General features: G+C 42.8%; 1 protein-coding gene across 1 annotated transcript; it reads left to right on the forward strand.

Annotated features, from left to right (window-relative positions):
- The first annotated feature begins 12,176 nt into the window (after positions 1 to 12,176).
- Positions 12,177 to 25,068, forward strand: LOC130094742 (AMP deaminase 3-like). The gene is made up of 14 exons (XM_056261175.1): positions 12,177 to 12,433; positions 12,791 to 12,962; positions 13,610 to 13,775; positions 15,273 to 15,492; positions 15,590 to 15,719; positions 15,816 to 16,010; positions 16,118 to 16,249; positions 16,367 to 16,530; positions 20,898 to 21,024; positions 22,164 to 22,327; positions 22,488 to 22,608; positions 23,351 to 23,524; positions 23,664 to 23,774; positions 24,842 to 25,068. The coding sequence occupies exons 1-14, from the start codon at positions 12,192 to 12,194 to the stop codon at positions 25,016 to 25,018; spliced, it is 2,295 nt and encodes a 764-aa protein (XP_056117150.1). The 5' UTR covers positions 12,177 to 12,191; the 3' UTR covers positions 25,019 to 25,068.
- The last annotated feature ends 143 nt before the right edge of the window (positions 25,069 to 25,211 follow it).

Genomic DNA, 25,211 nt, shown 5'->3' on the forward strand with positions numbered 1-25,211 from the left:
TTTGAAAACCCTAAAAGATACATTTAGTAAAGTGTCTGTAGACCCAGACACCAGTTTGAAAACAAGACACTTTGCCTTTTCTTACAGTGTTGCATGTAAAACTAAACCACAAAGTTACACTTTGCAAATGTGCTGCATATACTTCTGCTTCACAGTGCTGGTTGTGCATGCATTCTGATATATCAAAGAGCAATGACTCAATATTTAACATGCTTTATTAGAAACATTACTGTATTATATGAATATGTACACAACTCCATTTCCAGGAGAGAAAATCTGTAAAATGCAATTAAATCAAGAATCTGTGATTTGTTAATTGTCTTTAAACTTTATTTAACTGACAAAAAATACAACAAAAAGATTTCCAATGTTTTTCACTGACCAACTTAATTGTATTTTGTAAATATAAACAAATTTAGATTTTTATGGCTGCAACACACCCCAAAAAAGTTGGGACAGAGGCACATTTATACCAATATTTAGCAAATTTTTTATTTATTTTTTATCTCAACTGGATATGAATATAAAGATGTTAGTTCAAAAGTTTTTTTTTTTTTTACATTTAGACACCTACGTGTATGGCACACAGAAGGCCTTGGGACTGAGAAACATGCTGGGGGTGCAAGGTTTATGTATGCACCATTTTTATATTTTGCACTAAAAACAAACAACGCACATATCTAATAATCAAAACTCTCATCATGAGCACAAAACAAAGTAATAATAACGAATTATAACTAACATTATTATAACTAATAATAACTAATTAAAACTACGTTTTTTTGTCTTCGCTTGCCATATCTAAATAATTTTCCAAATTATAACATTGTTTATTATGAAATTCTCTTAATAAATATAAATATATGGGGGGAAAAAAACATCTAAAGGTGCCACGTGGTATAAACTTAAACAGTCAGAGTCAACTGTGTGACAGATAAAAATAATTATATTTGCGTTTTAGTATATATTTTCTGTGCACCTTGTTTCTGCTATACTGTTGTTAAAATAACCACGTCATCCGCAGCTCTTAATGTGGCGCTTTACATCTTTAGCGGAGAAGAGAAGCAACATCATTACAGTACAGTATCATTACCACTCCGTTGTTTTGACGCACTGGTAAAATGGCGCAATTATGTCCTGGGCCGCAGTCCGGATGAAAATGGAGGTTCTCTATTTGATTTAAAATACCATTGGTGAGTGTCCGTCTTTGGGTCTGAGAACTCGATGTTCGTTTTCCCCCCGAAAACAAGCTGAAACGTGGACTCATCTGACCACGGCACACATTTCCACTGTCTTTTGGATCATCTGAGATGAGCTCGGGGCCAGAGAACTCGTGGTCAACTCTGCATAGAATTGATTTAAAGCTTTATCCTTGCGTAACAGAGATTCAAGTTGGATTTCTTGAAGCAATGTCAGACTGTGTTAAGTGAAAATGGTTTTCCAAAGTACTCCCGATCACACATGGCTATATTTAACACAGTAGCATGATTGTTCATGCAGTGCCATCTGAGCGCTCAAAGGTCATGTTTCCTGCCTTGATCTCATGTACTGAGTTCTCTTTCATAGGTTCACTCAACGCTGCGGAAAGCGCAGTGGGATATCCTCTGGATGTGCTGATTGCCTGAAGCCCTATAGAATCACACCAATTCATTGGCTGATGGCGCTCGTGCAAAGCTGGCTCCGCCCCGACGCTCTTACGTCGTAGCATGATGAACGCCTGCGCGCCATCCTCTCCTCAGATTTCTCTGCCTTCACGAAGCGGTCACATCTTGCCCTTCGTTCGGTTTTTCTGAGCCCGAATTCTTCAAATTCAACTTCAGCTTTCGTCTCGACACTTCAGCGACTGGTATAAGTGGAACTCTGTTCTCCTTACAGTGAAGTGTCATGGATTATCGACGCTGCTCTCCGCCATGCGTTGGTTTTATCTCGAACGACGACCCTCACAGTAAGTGTGTTAAATGTATGGGTTTTTCGCATGCGCGTGAGGCTGTATTAGGATTGTCAAAATGTACATTTTGTGACAATCTCCTTCTCAAAACCCTCCGCTCTAGACTCGCGGTTTTTGAGAAGGAGTCATTCGTTCCCCCCCGTCGCGCTCCCGAGACTGCTGAGGCCTCTCGTGGATCCGCGGCCTGGGGCTCGGATGTTGAGCTCGAGGATATTGAGTACGAGCAGACGGGCCTCGCCCTTTCTCTCCCTCCCTCTACCGAGCACGCACGTGGCGCGGTTGAATTCGCGCATGATTATTTATGCCCCAGCCCGGGAGCCCGCGAATCGGTTTCTTTCGGTCTGGATGACGTGATTTACACTGCAGCCTCCGACTCCGAGGATTTCGGGCCTGCTTTGACTGATGACGTTATCCCGCCTAGCGGCCAGGACGCGCGGCCTACTCCAGCCTACACTGAGCTTATTGACGTGCTGTTGCGCGCTACATAGAAGCTCTCTATTGACTGGCCTGATGAGCCCCGCGAGTCTCAATCGTCCAAACTCGACGAGAGGTTCCTACGTGGCCCTAATTCTAGGCCAGAGCGAAGAAAGCTGCACTTTTTCAGCGATCTGCATCACGAGATCTCCAGATCCTGGAAGCAGCCTTTCTCCGCACGCCTAACTAATGCGGCAGCCGCTGACTTCACCAACCTTGTGGGTTTTGTGGAGCAGGGTTATTCCGTTATTCCAGCGGTCGAGGACACGCTGGCTAACCACCTCGCCCTGTCGTCTGCACAGTCCTGGAAGGCACGTCCCCTTCTTCCTTCCAAGGCTTGTAGGACTACTTCCTCCCTTATTGGGAAGTCTTACATGGCGGCTGGTCAAGCAGGCATGGCCCTGCATACCATGGCCATCCTTCAAGCCTACCAAGCGGACGTCTTGAAGGACATGGATGAAGGAGAGGGACTGACGCCCGAAGCTGTCAAAGAGCTTCGCAAAGCCACAGATCTGGGGCCTCATTTATAAACGTTGCGTACGCACAAAAGAAGGCGTACGCCGCTCTCTACGCAATAATTGGTATTTATAAAAAGCAAACTTGACGGTAAAATGTGCGGTCCTTCACGCAAGCTCTGACCCAGGCGTACGCACAAAAACGGGTGAACTGAGAAATGGCGACACCGTCGGCAGATGGAAGAAACACGTGAAAGTGTGTGAAACTGTAGACCGTTGTGTAAAATAAATGGCAATACTGCCTCTCATAAATCATAAATAACTTCACAAAGCAAGTCTTACAATTAACAGCCTACACGAACACCCGTTTGATCGATCTGCAACAGAAATGCAAATTAACACATATTTGCAAAAAGAAAAGTGAAATATGTTCTGCAATAATATTGGCATGTTATACAATTCATCCTCATAAATAAGTTGGTAAACAGAACGAAATAATGTACAAAACTGATATTCTCGCCAATGTGTCCGTCAGGCGGAGCAGATATAGATGCAATTAGATAGATAGATAATTAGGGAGATAGATAGATAGATAGATAGATAGATAGATAGATAGATAGATAGATAGATAGATAGATAGATAGATAGATAGATAGATAGATAGATAGATAGATAGATAGATAGATAGATGTATTATTTGTCCACTGGGGAAAGTTGTTTTCATAGTAAAAATGACTTCATCAGCTACGGAATCATGGTATTCATGCATATGCCTTTAGTTTGTTTTATTTTTGATAAAATAACGTATGACGTAGACCTATGTCTCAACCATTCAGAAAGCTCCAAGAAATTACATTTGCGCTGAACTATTTCCCATTTCCAAGTAGATTATAACCGACATCTGTAGCTTGTCATTTCTTTTTTATTTCGGCCACAGTCCGAGGTTGTGAGGCTACAGCATTTACGGCGTCTGCAACCTTTTGCCACTCAAGTGCCTTTTTGGCATTAGTAGCCTATATGCCCACACTGTGCCCTCCAAACAACATTTTTCTCCTCTTTTCCACCTCGCCAACGATAACTTCTACTTCACATTGAGTGAAGTTACGTTTTTTTGATTTCCTCTCTATGTTTGCCATAATTTTGCAATCGATGAATATTAACTTATGGGCGTTTCACGGACTATTTATGGGCAACTATGGGCGTGACATGAAGCCGCAAAAGCTGCGCTACATTTAGAATTGATTGTGATTTATTAAGGGAAAAATGCGTAGGATGTGCGTGCGCACGGTTTTATAAATCCGAATATTTCTGTGCGTACGCACGTCCTATGTTTCATCCGTACGCCACTTCTGACGCAAATCCTACGCAAAGTTTTATAAATGAGGCCCCAGGCCCTAAAAGCCACCAAACACACTGCTCGGGCTGTAGGTCGCTCTATGGCGGGCTTGGTTGCTGCAGAGCGCCACCTCTGGTTGAATCTCACGGAGATCCGAGACAAGGATAAGAGTTTCCTCCTGGATGCCCCTATCTCCCCCTCAGGTCTTTTCGGGGAGGCGGTCAACACGGTGGTTGAGAAGTTCCGCGCCGCTAAGTCTCAGTCGGCCGCGTTCAGGCAGTTTATGCCCAGGAGGGTCAGAGGGCCAAGAGACTCCAACCCTCCCCCTTCTCAAACCCGAGAACGCTCTGCTCATAGGGCTGAATTCCCTACTAGCAGGAGTGACCCGGCTCACCACCCACCAACTACGGTCTGGGGAGCCCGAAGTCATCCATTTCCCCGCCAGCGCCCTCACAAGCGCCTTCAGCTGAAGCGGTCCAACAAATCGGCCGCTCCAGCCTCCTCGAGCCGTTCCTGACCCACAGGTCAGAAGGAGGAGAGCCTCACCAGATCTACGAGGTTGGGACAGACCGTGCAAGCATTTCTGCCCTCCTCCAGCCGGCTCTCCTCATCCAACCGTCACCTTCGCCACCCAGCGTGTTTCGAAGTGCAGGTCCTGTTTCACTCTCTTCACCCAGTCCGGCGCAGGAGGAAGGAGACGCGTCTTGCTTTCTCCCCTCGCTCCCGGTGCACGTTACACCCGCCAATCGCTTCCTCGGAGGCACAGTTCGTTTTCCTCTGGAGCAGGCGGACCCAGTTACTTCTATCCAGGTGGTGGTACCCCCCAGTCAGGACGCCAAGCGCTCTCCTCCACGGTCAACCGCGCCTCCCCATGGGAACCAGCGCAACACCCTACCTCAGGTCAGTGGCGGATTTAGCAAATTGGGGGCCCAAGGCGAAGGTAGAATGGGGCCCCCCATCCGATCTTTAAAAGAGAACGAATTTTTTTATTTTTTTTTAAATAAACCATTAAATGGCACTTTCTGGGGAGTTTTGTGCAAAGAAATATAGAAAAAAAGTAGGTCTAGCAAGTCTTATATTTCTGTAATTCACACAGATCAAACACAAATATGCTGACTGAATAGATTGCTAGTTGAGAAACACTGCTTTAATTAATGTTTTTATGATGACTTTGTGAAAGGTTAACTAAACAGCATGAGCCGTCTTCCTGCTGGCCAGTAAGTTATTTGGCAAATTTCATTCATATAGATCTGTATTATGCTATAGTTTGTGATAGTGTTATACATTTCTTACAGATAATCACGATGATCAGTGCGTTTGTCTTACCGAATGTGGTAGCTTTATGCAATTACAGTTTGTCTATTTTTATTAATGCCGACAGTAAAATGTTGCCAGATATTGCTACGAGGAACAAGACAAACAAAACAAAATAATAATAATAATCCGAAATAAGTTCAAAGCTTGTGTTTTGGAAATAAGATTAATATATCACTAACCCTAACATGCAACTTTCCACTTTAATAACTTCCTAAAGTGTCACATTAAATCAGAAAAACAGGTCCAGAAGCAAGGGGGTAAACCATCGACCGGAAGTTGAAGCCGGCCGGGTGCCGCCATGTTGTAGCAGAACTTCACTTGCGTTAGCATTTCCATTGACTCCCATTCATTTTGGCGTCACTTTGACAGCGAATAACTTTACATCTGAGGCGTTTAAAGACTCCATTTGTCCATTATTTATTTCTAAAGAAATACGACAATGTATAAAGTGCTCCATTACCTTCTATGTTACATTATGGCCCCGTAGAAACAGTTTTAGTAAAAATAGGCTAACGATTGCGTCATAACCACTCGACTCTCTGTCGCGCTGTACAGAAATTACCGTACAGACAGGAGGAGAAGCTTGCAGGCAATCGGGGGGACGCCCCGTCAAGGGAGAAGCCCATAGATAATGAGTCCATAAAAGCAACGTAATACTTACTCCTGCTCACTCACGCCAAAGAACTCTTTGCTCAAGTTCCCCGTCTCTGCAAGATTAACGTTGGCAATTTTCACGCACAGCTACTAGAAGAGTAACGTCTGTCAGACAGGTTTCTCACGTCATCAAGCTTAGTTTGAGTCGGTTTGAGTCTGCGCGTCAGGAACGGAAGTGCTCAGAAATCGCTAAAAATGGGCTTCAACTGTCTCAACTGAGTTCCAATGAGATGGCTCTGTCCATTTCTTATACTGTCTATGTCCAGAAGACTACTGCCACCTTTCCATTAGTGGATCTGGCAACACGGAGGCTGCACGCGCGCCCTCACTCACAGCGCGCTCTCAAGCCCCGTTCACTGCGCTAGCTTCTCGCAGCAACATGAATTGCAAACACTCATATGAGGTGGTTTAAACGGCTAATTAATCATTCAGAGAGCTTGACATTTTATTTTTGAATGTAAAAAAATGACAGAGTTCCGGACCTCGGTCACCTCATAGCTGGCTACGGCCATGGACTAGTAACATATCGTTAGCATTGTTGTCATTGTCAGCGGGCATCACAAAAAAGTTTGTTACCTTCTGCAATTTTGCTAAAAACGTTTTGCTTTCCTCCCGCTTCCTGGTTTTTCTGTACACTGTCTGTTAATCACTTCTTTTTCTCCGTCAGTTTTTTTTGGCGCATTACAGCCTTGTCACTTTCGCACGCAGAAAGTGAGAAAATGGAATAGTCCAATCTAGTGAGGTGGGGGGCCCCCTCCTGTCTGCGACTAATGATTTGATGCCTTTTTTCCGCAAATGTTTTTAGAAATATATAATTTGCGAAAAGTAAAACAAAAACAAAAACGTAAGCATAATTTAATGGGGCATTTTGGGTGCCCCTAGGTAGCTCGGGGCCCAAGGCAATTGCCGACCTTTGCCTAATGGTTAAGTCCGCCCCTGCCTCAGGTATGTCCCTTGCACTGCAACACTCCTCTCCCTCTATCACATTTCGTTCAAGAATGGGAGCATTTACCAGGGGTATCGCCTCAGATCCTTCGCACAGTTCGGCTCGGCTACACGCTTGAGTTTTGTCGTAACCCCCCCTGCTTCAACGGGGTCTTTCCTACTGTAGTCGACAGCGCCGCTCAGGCTTCTGTACTACAGCAGGAGATTTCATCCCTTCTGCTGAAGGGGGCGATAGAAGAGATTCCTTCGGGGCAAGTCGAACAGGGTTTCTACAGCCGTTACTTCCTGGTCCCGAAGAAGGGAGGAGGCCTGAGGCCGATACTAGATCTTCGCCGGTTGAATTTCTCTCTTTAAAAAAAGGGAAATTCAAAATGTTGACGCTGAAGGCCATCATATCTCATATCCGGTTGGGGGACTGGTTCGGGACAGTAGACCTCAAGGATGCTTATTTCCACATCCAGGTCATATGGCGACACAGGAAGTTCCTCAGGTTCGCCTTTGGAGAAAAAGCGTACCAGTACAGGGTCCTCTCCTTTGGCCTCGCTCTAGCACCAAGGACGTTCACAAAGTGTATGGATGCTGCTCTGGCCCCGCTGCGGCTCCAGGGCATCCATATACTCAACTACCTGGACGATTGGCTCCTTTTAGCCCACTCCAGAGAGTTGGTGACTCACCACAGGGACATTGTCCTCCGTCATATTCAGTCTCTCGGTTTGAGGTTGAATACGGAGAAGAGCGTTCTTACTCCAGCTCAGAACACTGTTTTCTTGGGGGTACGCATGGACTCCCTTCTTATGCAGGCCCGTTTGGCTCCTGCACGGATTTCCAGTCTGGTGACATGTCTGTCCCGCTTTGCTCTAGGCCAGCATGTTTCCGTGAGCACCTGCCGCAGACTTCTGGGCCTTATGGCCGCGGCCTCCCCTGTGCTACCTCTGGGGCTACTCCACATGAGACCTTTTCTGTGGTGGATGAAGCTCTCAGGGGCTCGGCCCACGGGGCCAGCCCTTCGCCTATTGAAGGTGTCGCGTAGTTGCTTTCGTGCCCTGTCAATCTGGCGGGACCCCCTCTTCCTTCAGAAAGGAGTCGGTATGGGTGCGGTATTCCGTCGCCAGATGGTTACGACGGATGCCTCTCTGACCAGCTGGGGAGCGGTTTTCGAGGGCAGGCCAGCGTGTGGGGTTTGGACTGGCGAGACCCTCTCGTGCCACATAAACAGCTTGGAGCTGAGGGCTGTCTTGCTGGCTCTTTGCCACTTTCTCCCTTTCCTCGAAGGACACCATGTCATTGTCAGAACGGACAATATGGCAGTAGTGTCCCATGTAAACAGACAGGGGGGTTCACGATCGCGCACCCTAGACAGGCATGCGCGTCACCTTCTCCTGTGGTTCCAGGACAAGTTCCTCTCTCTGAGAGCAGTTCATGTCCCAGGGATTCTGAACCTCGCAGCAGATTTTCTGTCGAGGCAGAAGCTCAGGTCTGGGGAATGGATGTTCAACCGCCAGACGGTGGCCCTGATCTGGGAGGTGTTCGGGAAAGCGGAAGTGGACCTCTTTGCATCTTAGGAGTCGTCCCAATGCCCGCTTTGGTTCTCTCTGAGCCCTCCAGCTCCGTTGGGGATAGATGCGTTCGCCCACCCTTGGCCGATGCAGAAACTCTATGCCTTTCCGCCCATCAAGCTGATCCAGGCGGTTCTGTCCAGAGTGAGGGAGAGCGGAGTCCACCTCCTTCTGGTAGCCCCATTCTGGCTGTCCCAGCCATGGTGTTCGGAGCTGATACCTCTGTTGGAATCCTCCCCCTGGGAGATCCCGGTCAGGGAGGACCTGCTTTCCCAGCTTCAGGGCAGGATATGGCATCCTCGCCCCGACATTTGGAAGCTGTACGTTTGGCCTATCAGAGGCCGTTAGCTTTAAGCTTTGATCTCCCAACCGACGTTCAGGAGACCATTGCGAATGCTAGAGCCCCTTCGACGAGGAGGCTATATTCCTCCAAGTGGAGGGTGTTCGAGGTGTGGTGCTTAGCACATGATAGGAACCCAGTTAGCTGCCCAGTAGGCTCAGTGCTGGAATTCCTGCAGGAAAAGTTTGCTTCCGGAGCGGCCGCTACCACTCTCAGAGTATATGTCGCAGCTATAGCTGCTCATAGAGAATCAGATGAGATTCCCTTGGGGAAACTGAGGTTAGTTTCGGCCTTCATGCGTGGGGTTAGGCGCCTGAAACCGGCTCGCCCCCCTAGTGTTCCCTCGTGGGACCTGTCAGTCGTCCTGGAGGGTTTGACAGAGGCTCCCTTCGAGCCCTTGGAGTCAGCCCCTGAGCGGATTCTGACTCTTAAGGTTGCTCTTTTGTTAGCTTTATCTTCACTAAAGCGGATGGGGTATTTGCAGGCTCTCTCTATTAGTGGGTCATGCTTGGACTTCGCTCCTGGCCTGGTTAGGGTTACCTTGAGGCCGAGGTCGGGGTATGTACCCAAGGTTCTTTCCACGGCGTTCCGCTCTCAGTTTGTTAACCTTAACGCTTTCCACCCTCCTCCTTTTGCCTCTGAGGAAGAAAGGAAACTTAACTTGCTCTGCCCGGTCCGTTCTTTGAAGTTGTATGTAGATCGCTCAGGTGGTTGGAGGAAATCAATGTGTGGTATGTTTTGGTGCTGGCCGCCGCGGTCTTGCAGCATCAAAGCAGAGGATTTCCCACTGGGTAACGGACGCTATGTCGCTGGCTTAAGAGGTGCGTGGTTTGCCTTCACCTCTTCGCATCAGAGCACATTCCACCAGAAGTGTGGCTTCCTCTCAAGCTCTCTTTAGAGGGGCCCTCTTGGAAGACATTTGTGTGGCTGCAGGTTGGTCCTCTCCGCACACCTTTGTGAGGTTCTATAATTTAGATCTTGACATGACTCCAGGTTCCCAGGTTCTATCTGCTTGAACCTATCATGGTTGTTATTATTATTTGGTCTGGTAACAGTTATGGCAGCGCTTAGCTTGGCGAGTTTGGTATTTCGTTCCCACTGCGCTTTCCGCAGCGTTGAGTAAACCTATGAAAGAGAACGTCTCTGGTTACTTACGTAACCTATGTTCTCTGAATAGGGAACGAGATGCTGCGTTCGCTGCCAAGCTCCTCGCGCTGCCGACAGTTTTTCTTTTCGGCAGAGAAATCTGAGGAGAGGATGGCGCACGCGCGTTCATCATGCTACGACGTAAGAGCGTCAGGGCGGAGCCAGCTTTGCGCGAGCGCCATCAGCCAATGAATTGGCGTGATTCTATAGGGCTTCAGTCAATCGGCACATCCAGAGTAACCTGGCCCTAGCCAGATGAATTTCGCTCCGCCTAGCTTCACTCACATCCATCTGGAACCTCTTCCATTGAGAGTGATTTCTCCAACCAACTTTATGGTTTAGCCAATCAGGACGCAGGGCGGGAGTTTCATAGATGTGACGTAGTGGAGAAGCGACCGTGAGACTGTTTTGATTCAGATAACAATGGCGGCTCGCATCGAGGAAACAAGCGTTAACATTGATGCTGCTATTTCATCCGTGTTGTCCAATCTACCTAATATTGTTTCATTAAAAGAACATCAGAGAACGGCTCTTAAGGCTTTTGTTGGTGGAAACGATGTTATATAGATCAGTGCCTTCTCCCGACCGGATTCTTCAGCGTCACGGGTTGGCTTCGGTGTGAGTGGTTGAAATAGCACGTCGATAAAGATGACAGACAAGTGGCTTATCCAATCATATGCAAGGATTTTTGATAAGGCCCAGCCTTCTGAAACGCCATTTCAATGGATCGGTTCCAGATGGATGAGTGAAGCTAGGCGGAGCGAAATTCATCTGGCTAGGGCCAGGTTACATCCAGAGGATATCCCACTGCGCTTTCCGCAGCGTCTCGTTCCCTATTCAGAGAACATAGGTTACATAAGTAACCAGAGACGATTTCTCTGGATTCCCTGAATCTTTTCAGGATACTATGTAAGGGAGATGGTAAAAGACTTAAATTCTTTGCAATCTTGCATTGAGAAATGTGATTTTTGAATTATTTGACAATTCACTTATGAAACTTGACACAAAGTGATGAGCCATTACCCATCTTTGCCTGCAAAGACTGAGATGCTCCTTTTATACAGAATCACGATGCCCCCACCTATTACCAATTCATCTGTTTATAGTGGACTGTTTTAAAACAGTTTAACATTCTATAACCTTTTCACTTTAATTTAGCCTCTGTCCCAAATTTTTTAGAGTGGGTTTCAGCCATCAAAAGCAAAATTGGTTGAATACCGAATACAATTAAGTTGGTCGGTGAAAACATTGGAAATCTTTTCTTTCTACTTTTGTCAGTTAAATAAAGGTTGAAAAAGAAATTAAATTGATTCTTGATTTTATTGCATTTTATAAAATGTCCCAACTATTCTGGGAATGGGGTTGTATATACATTAGTTCTCCTGTCGTTCTTTCTTCATGATTGTGCCTAAACTAATTATGATTACCTACCGAGGAAATAAAGAAATGCTTGCCTGCGCACCATGAGTATTTTGCTGCCAGAGGACACAACAACAACAACTCATCTGACACTTTGGGAATCCAGCCTCTAATAGGACAGGAACTTAGTTAACCTCATAGATACCTGACTAAGACCAAGGCACAAGATGCAGAGAGAAACCTGAACTGTGTGGACCGATACTTGAGGACATGTTTACAATCATGATGTGTGCAGTTGCAAAACTGCCATGTACACATACACGTTACCACGTGTTATTTTTTACCACCTTCAATAATGGTTTTACAGTAAGACAAATTATTACAAATAATAGGCCTTCTAATAGTACCATGTCATTAATTTCAAAGCATGACTGTCAGTTTTTGGCAACATGTTGGTAACTCAGTCATAACACAAACACAAAGTACTTTCTTTTTGTGGATTTTGTGGAATAGATACAGGCTTGTGATCAAGCTGATGGAAAATGGTACTGCCCAAAGTAATGAAAGTTTTTAGAATACAAATAAACACCATGTACATAACAATGTGTTACACCTGATGAAAAACATTGGCTAATTATAGAAAGAAAAGACATTCTTTCTGATGGCACCACTCCTTGCAGAAATGCAGCGCCAGTTCACTAAGATCTCTCTCCAAGAGGTGGCTGAGAAAGTCCGACTCATGGCTGAGAAAGTGTACGCTTCAGCTCTGAAGGAAGAAGAGTCTAAGAACAGCTTGTCCATGTTCACCGTCCCTGAGGACTGTCCCATTGGCTTACACCAGGCCAAGGAGTGGGAGCTACGCAAAGAGATGGAGGAGCAGATGTCAGAGAAATCTGTCAAGAGGTCAGTGAACTCAAATGTGCCACAGGTTGCAGAACTAATCAGCAGTTTGCATTATTGTGATATTCATATGTATATATTATTATAAAGACAAAACACTCCAAGGCACTCACGTGATGAACGTAAAAAGCCTTTAATTAACTGGGCTAAGTCATTAAAAACATGTTTTTAACGATTTAGCCCAGTTAATTAAAGTTTTTTTTACTTTCACCACGTGAGTGCCTTGGAGTGTTTTCTCTTTATAATTTGATGTTTACCTCAAGTTTATCCAATGAGCACCAGTGGCTACGTAAAGACACCCTCACTCTCTGCTTTTGTTGTTTGGTAAATGTATTTATTATTCTTAATGCCCCATTTTAGGAGACAGAGTTTGAAGCTGATGCGATCCCAATCCTTGCAAATCCCCATTACTTCAGATTGGGCTATGTCTGTGATTTCACCCCTACTGACCCCTTCTACAGCCACAGGCCTTATGCCAGACAATATCCCAGAATTCCAGAGGGTCACCATCAGTGGAGACTACTGCGCAGGGGTAGGAGACAAATAAGCATGTATATATCTAAGTATCTTACATATTATATATTAAATATAATATATATAATATATATATATATAACATACATAATAATACACATTAAAAGTAATATAATATAATATAAAGGGAAAGCTCAAGAAAGTTAATAAACAGGGCTGGGAATTTAATTTGAGCCAAACAGCTATGAAATAATTATAATATAAAAAAAAAAGTACAAGCAAGTCACACCTGTTTGACACAAATTCAGTTATAATTTGCATGACCAGTACAGGTGTGGTTTCATAATCAAATACTTTGCATGCAGTGGTAGATTAGTAGACTAAATTATGAAAAAAGCAAGCAAGAAAGTGCCCATTATAAAGTAATTAATATTTGTTAGACTATTTTGTATGGGTACTTTTAGAAGTACATATTAAATTGATTAAAATTGACATTAAAGGCATTCATAATGTTACAAAAGATTTATAAATGCTGTTCTTTTTAACTTTCTATTCATCAGAGAATGCTGAAAATGTAATGGTTTCAACAAAACATAAGACACTCCTTTCAAAAAATCTTACCAACTTTTGACTATTGATCTGCAGTGTATATGCTGTATTCCTAAAAGCTGACAAAATAAATTTATCTATGATGATTTTGGACAGACAACAGTCGAGGACTACGAACAGGCAGCAAAAACTCTGCTGACAGCACTCTTCATAAGAGAAAAATATTCCCGGCTGGCATATCACCACTTCCCCAGGACCACAGCCAGGTTTCTAAGGAGTGCCAATAATGAGAAATGGAGTGAGGAGGATGAAGTGCTGCCAGGTATGTCATGGGTGGCAACAGTTAATAAATGCATTAATATATTAAAGGTATTGTAGGCAATTTTCGGAGTTAAAAGCTACAGTAGCTTTGAAAACACATGAAAGCACACAGCAGAGTTTGCAAAGTGTCACGAGACGAGAGACGGCGTTAAACTACCTCATGTCTCAGAGTATAACATTACAATAATAAGGATCATTAACAAATTAACCCTCCTGTTACCCTCAAATTTACCAACATATTTTTTCCCACTGGGGTAAATTGGACTGCAGAAATTTAAACCTCCAGAATATGATTTTTTTTTTAAAAAAGGTTTATGTCGGGTACTTTATGTTTCTTTGTTGACTACTTAAATAGCCCTTTAAATAATGGTGACACGATTTCGTAGTTGACTCATTTAGGAAGAGAGTGTTCTGGCACTTGTGGACACCCTGGGAAGTCCTGAAGCCTTCTTCACTGCAGTTGAACCCCTACTCCTTGAATTCTTGATCCGGTAAATGGTTCTTTCAGGTGCAATATTCTTTGCTTGCTGCAAATTCCTTGCATGTGAGGCCATTTTGATGCAAAGCAGAGGGAAGTTTTTTGAAGATTATAAAATTGCATTATAATGACCTCAGTATCATCCAAAACAACCAAAACAAATGTGTGTAAAATTTTATTTTATACAGCTAAATGAGCATGGGGCCAAATTGACCCCAAAGAACACTGATGCTAAAAAATGTGTACTGGACTTATAAGACTGGGCATATCATCATTTAAATTTTGTGTTTACCCAGTTGCCCTTATTAAATGAGGAAAAGTCATTAAAAATTAAGCAAAAGAAAATGTCAATCATATATTTAGTACCACCTGACTGCTGGAGGTTCATTTCGGCGTTGATAGTGTTGCCATTGAAACGCATAAATTCAAGTCATGCACAGCTCCGGGTATAACGTCACAGGTTTCCATCTCCTCCAAATTACAGTAGTTATAGCTTGAACGCAGCATAAGCACATTGTTTTGGTTCAGGAAGAACTGTAAAAAGTGGCTGCTGTTTTGGTTGCAGTGCTCGCCTCCATGAATGACGCCTGTCTAACTCTGCAAAGCATGAAACGCACTGGTGCGCGGAGGTATGAAAATACATATTTTGTTAGGCAGGTAGGACATTTTATAGTCCTACGGCTTCCACAGATGACATACATTTAAATACGTTTAGATCACTTAACTTAGTGATTGCTATCAGGACTTTAACCAGCATGACAAAAAAAAAAAAATGCCAGCTTTACCCTGCCTTTAACTGTTCAAAGACCTATAATAACGACAGCTTTGAGACATAAGAAATGAGAAGACTGTCCTAAATCCTTATTACTATTCTGTCTCAAAGACTGTAGTGTGTTCATTAGGTTTGGGAAAGTGATACTAAAAACATTTAGTCCTGTTTCTATTTATATCAGGACATCAATATTATACGACATTAGTATTCATCAGCACTACCGTTATACTTTATTTCCATGGTAACAGATATCTGCCCCCCTTCAAGTGAGGGTGAGGATCCCTACAGTATGGAAGACCTCCCACAGGATCTGAACTACTCCCTGAGGATGAAAGATGGAATCATATATGTCTATGATAATGAGGATGCTTTAAAACAGGATCAGCCACGGAGCTTGCCATATCCTGACTTGGAAACTTTTGCTATTGACTTGAGCCACGTCCTTGCCATGATTGCAGACGGACCAACGTGAGTTCGGTTATATTATATTTATAACACTGCATGCATCTGTTGCTTATTATTATTATTATTATTATTATTAGGTGAATTCAATTCTCTTTTATAGGAAGACCTATTGTCACAGAAGGCTTAACTTCCTGTTGTCCAAGTTCCAACTACATGAAATGCTGAACGAGATGGCAGAGTTAAAGGAACTGAAAGGCGTTCCTCACAGAGACTTCTACAATGTCAGAAAGGTATTTCAAATAAAGTTGCATAAACACTAACATTTACACTATTTACTGCATAAAGACCCTTTTCACTCCTAAATGTACATATTTGTGAATATTCAGGTTGATACGCACATTCACGCAGCTGCCTGCATGAACCAGAAGCATCTTCTGAAGTTCATCCAGGACACCTATAAGACAGAAGCAGAGCGAGTGGTGGTGGAGAAGAACGGAAAGAAGCTCACCCTCAAACAGGTGTTTGACAATCTGAAAATGGACCCTTACGATCTCACAGTGGACTCATTAGATGTACACGCGGTACGTATTTCAGATAACCTCGGGACTTCCAAATTATGCTTTTATGCTACATTTTCTTGCAGAATAGATCTTGCCGCAATAAGAAATTGCTCTATTGTCTGTTACAGGGCAGACAAACCTTTCATCGCTTTGATAAATTCAATTCCAAATACAACCCAGTGGGTGCTAGTGAGCTCCGAGAGATCTACCTCAAAAGTGATAACTACATCAATGGAGAATATTTTGCACGTCTCATCAAGGTAAAATTTATCAACTCATATGCTGATACACAAGATAAAATGAACTATAACTGTCAAGAGAATACAGACTATTTTCTTAAGTGGGTAAAAATCAATCGCATTGTTCCTGTTGTGCAGGAAGTTGCTCAGAACCTGGAGGAGAGTAAATATCAGCATGCAGAACCCCGTCTCTCAATTTACGGCCGAGCTCCTGAAGAGTGGGACAGCCTGTCCAAATGGTTTATCAAGCAAAAGTTGTACTCCCCTAACATGAGATGGATTATACAGGTGCCCAGGATTTAGTAAGTCCTCTTCTAATGTCAATTAACATATGAATTTAAAGAAATTTAACAGAGAAACTTCAATAATCTAACACAACAAAATGGGCAAGACAATTTTGTTTTTCATATACAAATTTATATATTTATATCAAATAAATCATATGTTTTTATAATATTTAAGAAATTGATTAAATATATTGAGAACATAATGAAAAAAAATATGTTCTCAATATATTAAGTTAATTTCTTTATATACAATTGAAATGTTTTATTATATATATTATATATGAAAAGTGAAATACAAAACTTATGTATTTGTGTACTTATGTGTTAGCCAACTACATGTCAAACAACACTGATTACAATAGTCTACAATGTTTTGGAAGTCATCTGCTTCAGAGATAAAATGTACTATTTATTATGTATTTTGATGTGCTGAATTCAAATATGACAACTGATTGGCTATGGTTTCCAAGATATTTAAGTTTTTACACTTTACATCTATGTATATTGTGTAGATAGTACCTGTCACCTGTCTTGTTTATGTAACACTATAAAAATAATCAAAGGGTTATATAAATTAAATGTACCATGAAACAAAAGGCAAAAAACTATTACGTACATAGTTTAGTCTTAATCAGTGTCTACTCGGCGCTTCTTGGCTTGCATCTTGTATTCATAAATGGAGCATCTCTTGTCACTGTCCAGCAATATTCTGCAAGCAGTGGGCTCCATTTGAAGTTATCTGCACTGTAAACACAACTACGAGGCATCTCTGCTCACTCTGGCAAAACAGAACTGTGTCCCTTTGCAAAATCAAACACTGAAAAATAAGAGCACGACACTGTATGACAGGGATGCAAAACTCCTGGAGGGCCACAGTCCTGCATAATTTAGCTTCAACCCTAATTAAACACACCTGATCCAGCTCATCAAGTCCTTCCGCCTTATTTGAAAATGTCTCAGGTTACAACTGTAACCATAGTTCCCTGAAAAGGGAACGAGATGTTGCATCGGAGAAGACAACGCTGTAGCAAGACCTCTGCGTGATTGCGTTGTGAAGCATGTGTGAAATCAGCCCAATGCGCTGATTTCACGCAGCCGCCATTTTGAAATCGCTCCGGTGGGAAGAAAACCGGAAGTGTCGCTTTTAAACATAGGAGAGTCGGGAATGCGATGGCGTATTGTTGTGTTTAATGTAGAAATTAGTTATTCTAAAAATGTACATACATTTCTTTCATACTTTAGACTATATATAGTGAAATTCATTTATAAATAAAATTATTTTTTTATATATAATTCAGAACGTAAAAAAAGAAGCAGGAACGAACTATATACATATCCTATATTGGATATTAACATCTAATAGTGTAAATCGCGGCAGCAGCTTCTGGTTGGTAGTCCAAGGCATTGTTGTCTATCTGTACTTCCGGGGTTCTTCCCACCGGAGCCTCGCTTTCGATTTCAAAATGGCGGCTGCGTGAAATCAGCGTATGGCATGATGGAACGTCATAGGCGGGTGACCTCATGACCAGGAAACTATAAAGCATACCCGGACTAAACAGTGTTAGCTTCTGATTAGTCTCGCGTAGCCAGACCTTCAAACTGACAGCTGAAGGTCTGGAATTCATAGCAGCTTTCTTTGGCCAAGGCCCGCCCATAAGGCCGTTTGACCGACATGTCAAACAACCAATTACAGTTTGTTTCGTTCAGCGTCAGGTTTCGGGGCGTGGAAATGTCCCCACAACAACAGACCGGCGTGCAACAAGTCAGTCAGCATAGAAAATCAAAGAAGGAGAAGAAAACTTCAAGAGTCTATGCCGTGAACCTCGCATACTTTTGAGAATCCTACGTTTAGCTGATCTTGATAAATGCTCATTGCCACTCATGTAAACACAACAGTTTTTCTTCCGCAATCACACGTCTGCGCTTTGTTTCCCGGCGGACCGAAAATAAACGCGACACTCGCGCCCCGCGGAAATCCGATAAAATTCAACCAATCAGATGACGACTTCGACATTCCTGAAGTGTTTCCAGTTAAGTGTACCATATGCATCAGACGTTTAGCCAACGTTCCGTGGGCGTGACGTCTGAGGCTGAGACTAGCTTCTGATAGGCTTAAGTAAGTCGATTACAGTCCTGCAGGAAGTGTGGCAGGGCGACGCAGCGTCGTAACAGTCGCAACAATCGCAACAGTCGTAACCTGAGACTTTCCTTTTCAAGGGACCTCACGCTGCATCAGAGAATTCGACATTGAGGGAACGTTTATACCCACGCCTGTCTTGTGTGAAATCGTAAAGAGCAGCACTGAGACACCAGCACCTGGGACCCTGGTGTACAGCCCAAATACAAGTTATAAAACCTCACAAAAGTGTGCGGAGTGGGCCAGCCCGCCACATCACATAGATCTTGGAGGAAAACCCCCGATAAAATAGCCTTTGAAGCAGCCATACTCCTAGTTGAGTGGGCCTGGACAGCCATAGGTGAAGGCTGGCCAGCTGACTCATACGCAAAAGAGATAGCCTCAACTATCCCCTTGCTCATCCTCTGCTTAGACACTGGGGACCCCTTCCTGGGTGACCCAAAACAAATAAACAGCTGATCAGATTTGCTCCACACAGCAGAGCTGTGGACATTCGCATCTAGTGCCCTAACTGGGCAAAGCATATTCATTTTCTCCAGGTCCGAAGTTCGAAAGGGGGAGGACAAAAGGCCTGCAGTACAATAGATCTCGCCACATTACTGGGGACCTTAGGAACATAACCCGGTCTAGGGTATAGAAAGGCTTTCACTATACCTGGTGCAAACTCCAAACACAAAGGAGAGACATAATAGCGTTTTGAGTGTCAGAAACTTTGCTGGAACCTCCTCAAGAGGCTCGAAGGGAGCCAGGAATAAGCCTTCCAATACCACGGGCCAAGTCACAGGCCGGAACCCTTATGCGAACTGCCTGTACCATGGGGGGATGAGTGAGGGAGAACCAAAGCAGAACTTCCATAAGAAGCAGCTTTCGTTGAGCCAACAGGATGATCTGGTGCACTAGTTTGTAAAGCGGGGGCGACCACAGGCCCCCCTGATGATTTATGTAGCCGACCACCGATGTGTTGTCTGTATGGACAAGAACATGGTGGCCCCTGAGGTCTGAGAGGAAGTTTCAACGCCAGGAAAACCACCATCATCTTCACGCAGTTTATGTGCCAGGAGAAATGATGACCCCTCCACAGACCCAGCCCATGAAGGGAAATGGTGAAATCCATTTCCCCCATAGAAGGCAGGAAGTGTTCTTCTAGCTTACTTTTCGAACAAACTTCCTGCTTCTCGACCGGCCAGACGATTTAAAATGCTGTTTTTTTTGTTGTTTTTTACCATTTTACAATCTTTCTATATATAACTCCGGTCTAATACAAAGAATTGTATGCGACAGACAAACACCAAATAGACGATTTCACAGAGAGCGCCTGTTGAAGACACAGAAGAGAAAGCTGTTTGGACCGGGTAAGCTTTATAGTTTCCTGGTCATGACGTCACCCGCCTATGGCGTTCCGTCATGCCATTGGACTGATTTCACACGTGCAGTCACGCAGCAGGCGCTCCCTATAGCGTCGAATTCTCAGACACAGCGTGAGTTCTCTTGAAAGGGAACTACAGGATTGCGTGTTGGAGCAGTGTTGGGACTAAACTCTGCAGGGCTGTGGCCTTCCAGGAATTCAGTTTTTCACCCCTGCTCCTGCTGAATGACTTTTAGTGCTGCTTCAGGGCAATTTGTTCAGCTGAGTGATGTGAGAATTGTTATGTTTGCGTCATCCATGACTTCAAGGAATATGATGCAATATCAGCTTCAGATTGAATCATTCATTGTTTTGTCTAACCAAGTACTGTTCATATTTATTTATAGATCCAGTCAAAGATGTATTTTAGGCATTTCAGGTTTAAACTGAGATCCCTTCCCTTTATTACTCACGTATCCTCTGCCTTTCCCAAGTCAAGGGTCGTATATACTGACCTAATAGCATATCTTGAAAACTAGAGCCAATCAACAATTTTAAGCATAATTTTCTGGGTCATTCTGACCCAGATTTAGTAAAGTTTGACTACATTTATTTTAGAAGCATTTTGGCTGTAGACCAGTGTTTTTAATATTAGGCTACCTAATGTTCAAACCAATGTATGAAAGTTTTTCTAAATTCAAATGATGATTCTGCATCCTTTTATCCTTGTCAGTTAAAATTAATGAACTTAAAAGGCATTCTCAATTCAATTCTGAATGGCACAATATATGCACATATATGATGTTTCCACTCATACTATATTTTTACTCATACTTGCTCATAATTCATATTCAGTATTTCTAAAAGCAAATATTCCTGACTTGTGTACTTTGTTTTTAGTGACATTTTCAGATCAAAGAAGATTGTTCCCAACTTCGCCAAGATGCTGGAGAACATCTTCCTCCCACTGTTCCAGGCCACCATCAACCCTCAGAAGCACAAAGAAACACATGTCTTCCTGAAACACGTAAGTGCTTCAGAGTTTTGTTAAGCTGGCAAGACCAGTCAGAGCAGAGCAGAACATTTTAACACCACCAGAGCAATTAACTGTCAGGGTTGAGGTAAGGGATGAGGTGAGGACTCAGAGATGCAGAAATGGGCTTATATTTGTTATAAAAAATAAAACAAAAACTACCCCCTGCCCCTGGGGGAAAACAGGACTGGTCAGCTTGACTTGGCAGGACATGACATGGCATTAGGGATCAGGACACAAGGGCACACAGGACGCAACAAACTGGCCCAGGACTAAAAACACAAGGAGAATAGGGAGCAAACAAGGCAGGTAAAGAGGGAGAGCAGGTGGGACAACTGAACCAGTAATAAGCTAACAAGAAGGGTAGGGTTACACAATAGACATACACACATGGCACAAAGAAACAAACATGACAAGCCATGTGCTCAAACAAAACAAGACACGAACACGCAGCTGAGAACACTCATAAGCCGCCTGTTCACACAAAACATAACATGAAATAACGCAGCCAACGATAAACACAAGTCTTGTGCTACACAGCACAAGACAAAACATAACATAAAAGTATGTGGCTGATGAAAACAAGAGCCGCGTGCAACACAACGAGAAAGAACCGAAACCTAACTAGAACGAAGTGCCGGGATCCAAACTCCACAGAGTCCGCACACAAAACAACTTAAATGGACAGAAGAGTGTACGGCCCAAGCAAACTCGGAACCGCACGCTCAATAACAGTGTCAGAGCTCTGTCACCAAACCAAGAATAAACAAACCGAAGTGACAGAACCCTGACATTAAAAGCTTAAACACAAAACAGTCATTTTAGTAGGGAATCAAGACTTCAAAAATCCCTTATGAACAATTGAATAGTTCTCAGATGAATATGAGTCCATGAAAAATAGTCATTTACAATAAAATCACAAAAAAAAAAACATTAATGTGTTTAATTCCCCAACTCATTAATGTATTCTATTCATTGTGTGGTCGATTTTTCAAAGGATGGTCATCAAAGTCAAAGGAACGCCACCTTGCCTAGTCTTTATGTAAATATAAAGCTCCAACCCTTAAGGAAAATGAGGGCAAAAAGTGGCTGTAAAAAGATGTCAAAAAAGCTTTCTATGTTTTTTTCTGCAGGTGATAGGGTTTGACAGTGTGGATGATGAGTCCAAACATAGTGATCACTTATTCACCTATAAGAGTCCAAAACCGGAAGAGTGGACCATGGAGGAAAACCCACCATACACTTACTACCTCTTCCACATGTATGCCAACATCATGGTCCTCAACAACCTACGCAAGTAAGTCACTATAAAGATCAAGCTCTGATTTCAGCACTACAACCCATTGTCTTCACAGAACAAGCTAATATATCAAGACAAGCTATTCCCTTCAAATTTAGCCTTAAGCTTTATAACTGAAGTCACAAGCCATGTTAAATAGTGAAAATGTTTTTCGCAGGGAACGTGGTCTCAATACCTTCCAGTTCCGTCCTCACTGTGGCGAGGCAGGATCCATCACCCATCTGGTGTCAGCCTTCCTCACGGCTGACAACATCTCTCACGGACTGAACCTGAAGAAGGTCAGTCTCTAAAACTAATTGTTCACATCAAACCACACAACATTGCACCCATAGGCAGAGTAGTTCAGAATCCACTAAATAAACAATTATTACACCACTTTCAACAGTAAGGATCATTTCAGCTTTCCTTGTTTGGGGTAATGTTCACTGCCACCAAATAAAAGCATGAATTTAAATGTATAATAACAAATAAATCTGCACCGTTTACACTCGTACAAGGCATCTCAGCTCATTTTGGCTAAACAGAACTGTATCACTTTGCAAAATCAAACACTGACAAATAAGAGATTATGACACTGTATGACAGGGATGCAAAGCTCCTGGGCATAAATTTAAATGTATAATTACAAATTATTATTTTTACATTTTTATTGTATTTGTAAATGTATAGTTTAAACAATGGCACACAAGGTGACATACTAAGTCATTTTTGCAATTTTGTAGAAAAAATACCCTCATTTATGTTGAAAAAAAAGACCACCAATCATCTATGTAGCCAGATAGATTCACCTAGTTGACCAAAAAAAAGGAAAAAAAAGAAGAAAAAAAGATACAATACTGACAAGTGACAGTTCTGCCAACTGGCCATCATTATTATTGAGCTATGTATGCTAAGTTTCTAAGAAAGGAGTAATTTATTACACAAAAAAAACCTTGCAAATCATCAGTAGGGCCTACTATGTAGTACTGATGTAGTATTTTCTAGTGGTTTAACATTGTTCTTGTTCATTTCTCAATACAGAGTCCTGTGCTGCAGTACCTGTATTACTTGGCCCAGGTGCCGATTGCCATGTCTCCACTCAGCAACAATAGCCTGTTCCTGGAGTATTCCAAGAATCCCCTCAGGGAGTTCCTGCAGAAGGGCCTGTGTGTGTCCCTCTCCACGGATGACCCATTACAGTTCCACTACACAAAGGTCTGGGAAAGCAGTTCCTGTGAATGACTCGCATAGCAACAAACACTGCCAACACTGAATGAGTTAATTATTAATCTACTTTGAGTGTAATCATCTAAAGCAGTCAGGTGATGTGATTCTGTTGTTTATGTACTTTTAGGAGGCCTTGATGGAGGAGTACGCCATAGCAGCACAACTGTGGAAACTGAGCACATGCGATGTGTGTGAGATCGCCAGAAATAGTGTGCTTCAGAGCGGCCTGTCTCAGCAGGTACTTTCTCTCTCTGTCTTAACCTATAAGGAATAGGCTATTCTAGGTTCTGATTTACAAATAATTTCAGCTCGTCCTCGTTTGTTTAAAAACAAAACAAAAATAAAATAAACATTTGTTCAGAATTTATGAGTGAGTACATCATGCATCCATCGTCGAAAAAGTGTTTAGTCTTATTCTGAATCACTACGGTACGCCTATAATATATTCGAACTATTTTAGACCGGACGGAGCCACTGCGGTGTAACTACATTTTTTTTTACAGTCTATGGTGTAGCCATAGTGTGTGTAGCCCAGTACCTGCATGACTTTACAACATTAAATGCCCTTGCACAGTCTGAAATTCGCGTCCGACATTTTCGCACGTTAAAAAATAAATACGACCTAACGTTAATCCTACTCAATCACGCTTGCACACTGCTTCCGAAACTTTCGTCCGTCATAAAAAAAGTCGAATCGGGTTCGATTTTTTGCGCTTTTCGCATTCTTTAGCAAGCAGTTTGAATGGTGTTTTGACAAAGAGCCACCGAATCACAAATACGAAGACTTCGGAAGGACCAAAAGTAGCTCCAGCTACAATGTCCTTCCGCAAAACGCATGCGGTTTGTTCGGCAAAAGTGTATAGGCCTACCTTTAATTCTTCTGTTAACATTTACGTATAATTTGAGCTGTAAAGCTGTTTAAACTATTTTTACAGTAATTTAAGGGTTTTTGGAGTTTATGTATTGCCATGCCGGTGAAGTTGTAAAATTTTATATTAATAAGACTTTTTTCTTTTTTTTTTCTTTTTTTACACCTAAATCATGTTAGCATTCGTATGTTTGTTTTTGGCTGTAAGATTAAACAAGTATTTTAACATGTATAAATTGGCCCCATTCACTTACATTGTAAGTGCTTCACTGTAACTGAATTAAATTTTTTTTTTTAAATACTGTTGTTGGGCTTAACTTCTACTGAACCCGTAATATTTCCTTCAGAACAGTTTTCTAGTACTAATTTTAAACACATTCCAATGCTGAATTTAACATCAGCCTTTGTAAAAGCTGACATTTAGATTTCCCTTGCAGGAGAAGAAACACTTCCTGGGTGAGAATTATCTACAGGATGGACCAGAGGGTAATGACATCCGTTTTACAAATGTGGCGCAAATCCGTGTCGCCTATCGTCACGAGATCTTGTGCAATGAGCTCAGCTTCCTAGTGGATGCCGTCAAGTCAGAAGCGTTGGCCGCACAAGCCCCGTAAACACGGCAGGGTGATCGATAGGGTCCATATGAGTGGACCAGACATCAGCATAAAACTTTATCTTGCTATAAGTGATGCACAAAAGAGCCATGGATATACATCATTCAGGTAGCAAGATGTGTGGTCATGTGACTTAATGCCTTAAATGATGGGCATATCCCTTATCATGGTGCTTTATGTGTATATATTTTAT

This window comes from Rhinichthys klamathensis, unplaced genomic scaffold, assembly GCF_029890125.1.
Source record: "Rhinichthys klamathensis goyatoka isolate OS25496 unplaced genomic scaffold, OSU_Roscu_1.1 h1tg000181l_1, whole genome shotgun sequence".
Lineage (NCBI taxonomy): Eukaryota > Metazoa > Chordata > Actinopteri > Cypriniformes > Leuciscidae > Rhinichthys > Rhinichthys klamathensis.

Coding starts and splice junctions, on each gene's coding strand:
- LOC130094742 (XM_056261175.1), top strand. CDS start 12,192: ATGGCACCACTCCTTGCAGAAATGCAGCGCCAGTTCACTAAGATCTCT. Junction 16,250..16,366: donor ATTTTGCACGTCTCATCAAG/GTAAAATTTATC, acceptor CCTGTTGTGCAG/GAAGTTGCTCAGAACCTGGA. Junction 21,025..22,163: donor CACATGTCTTCCTGAAACAC/GTAAGTGCTTCA, acceptor TTTTTTCTGCAG/GTGATAGGGTTTGACAGTGT.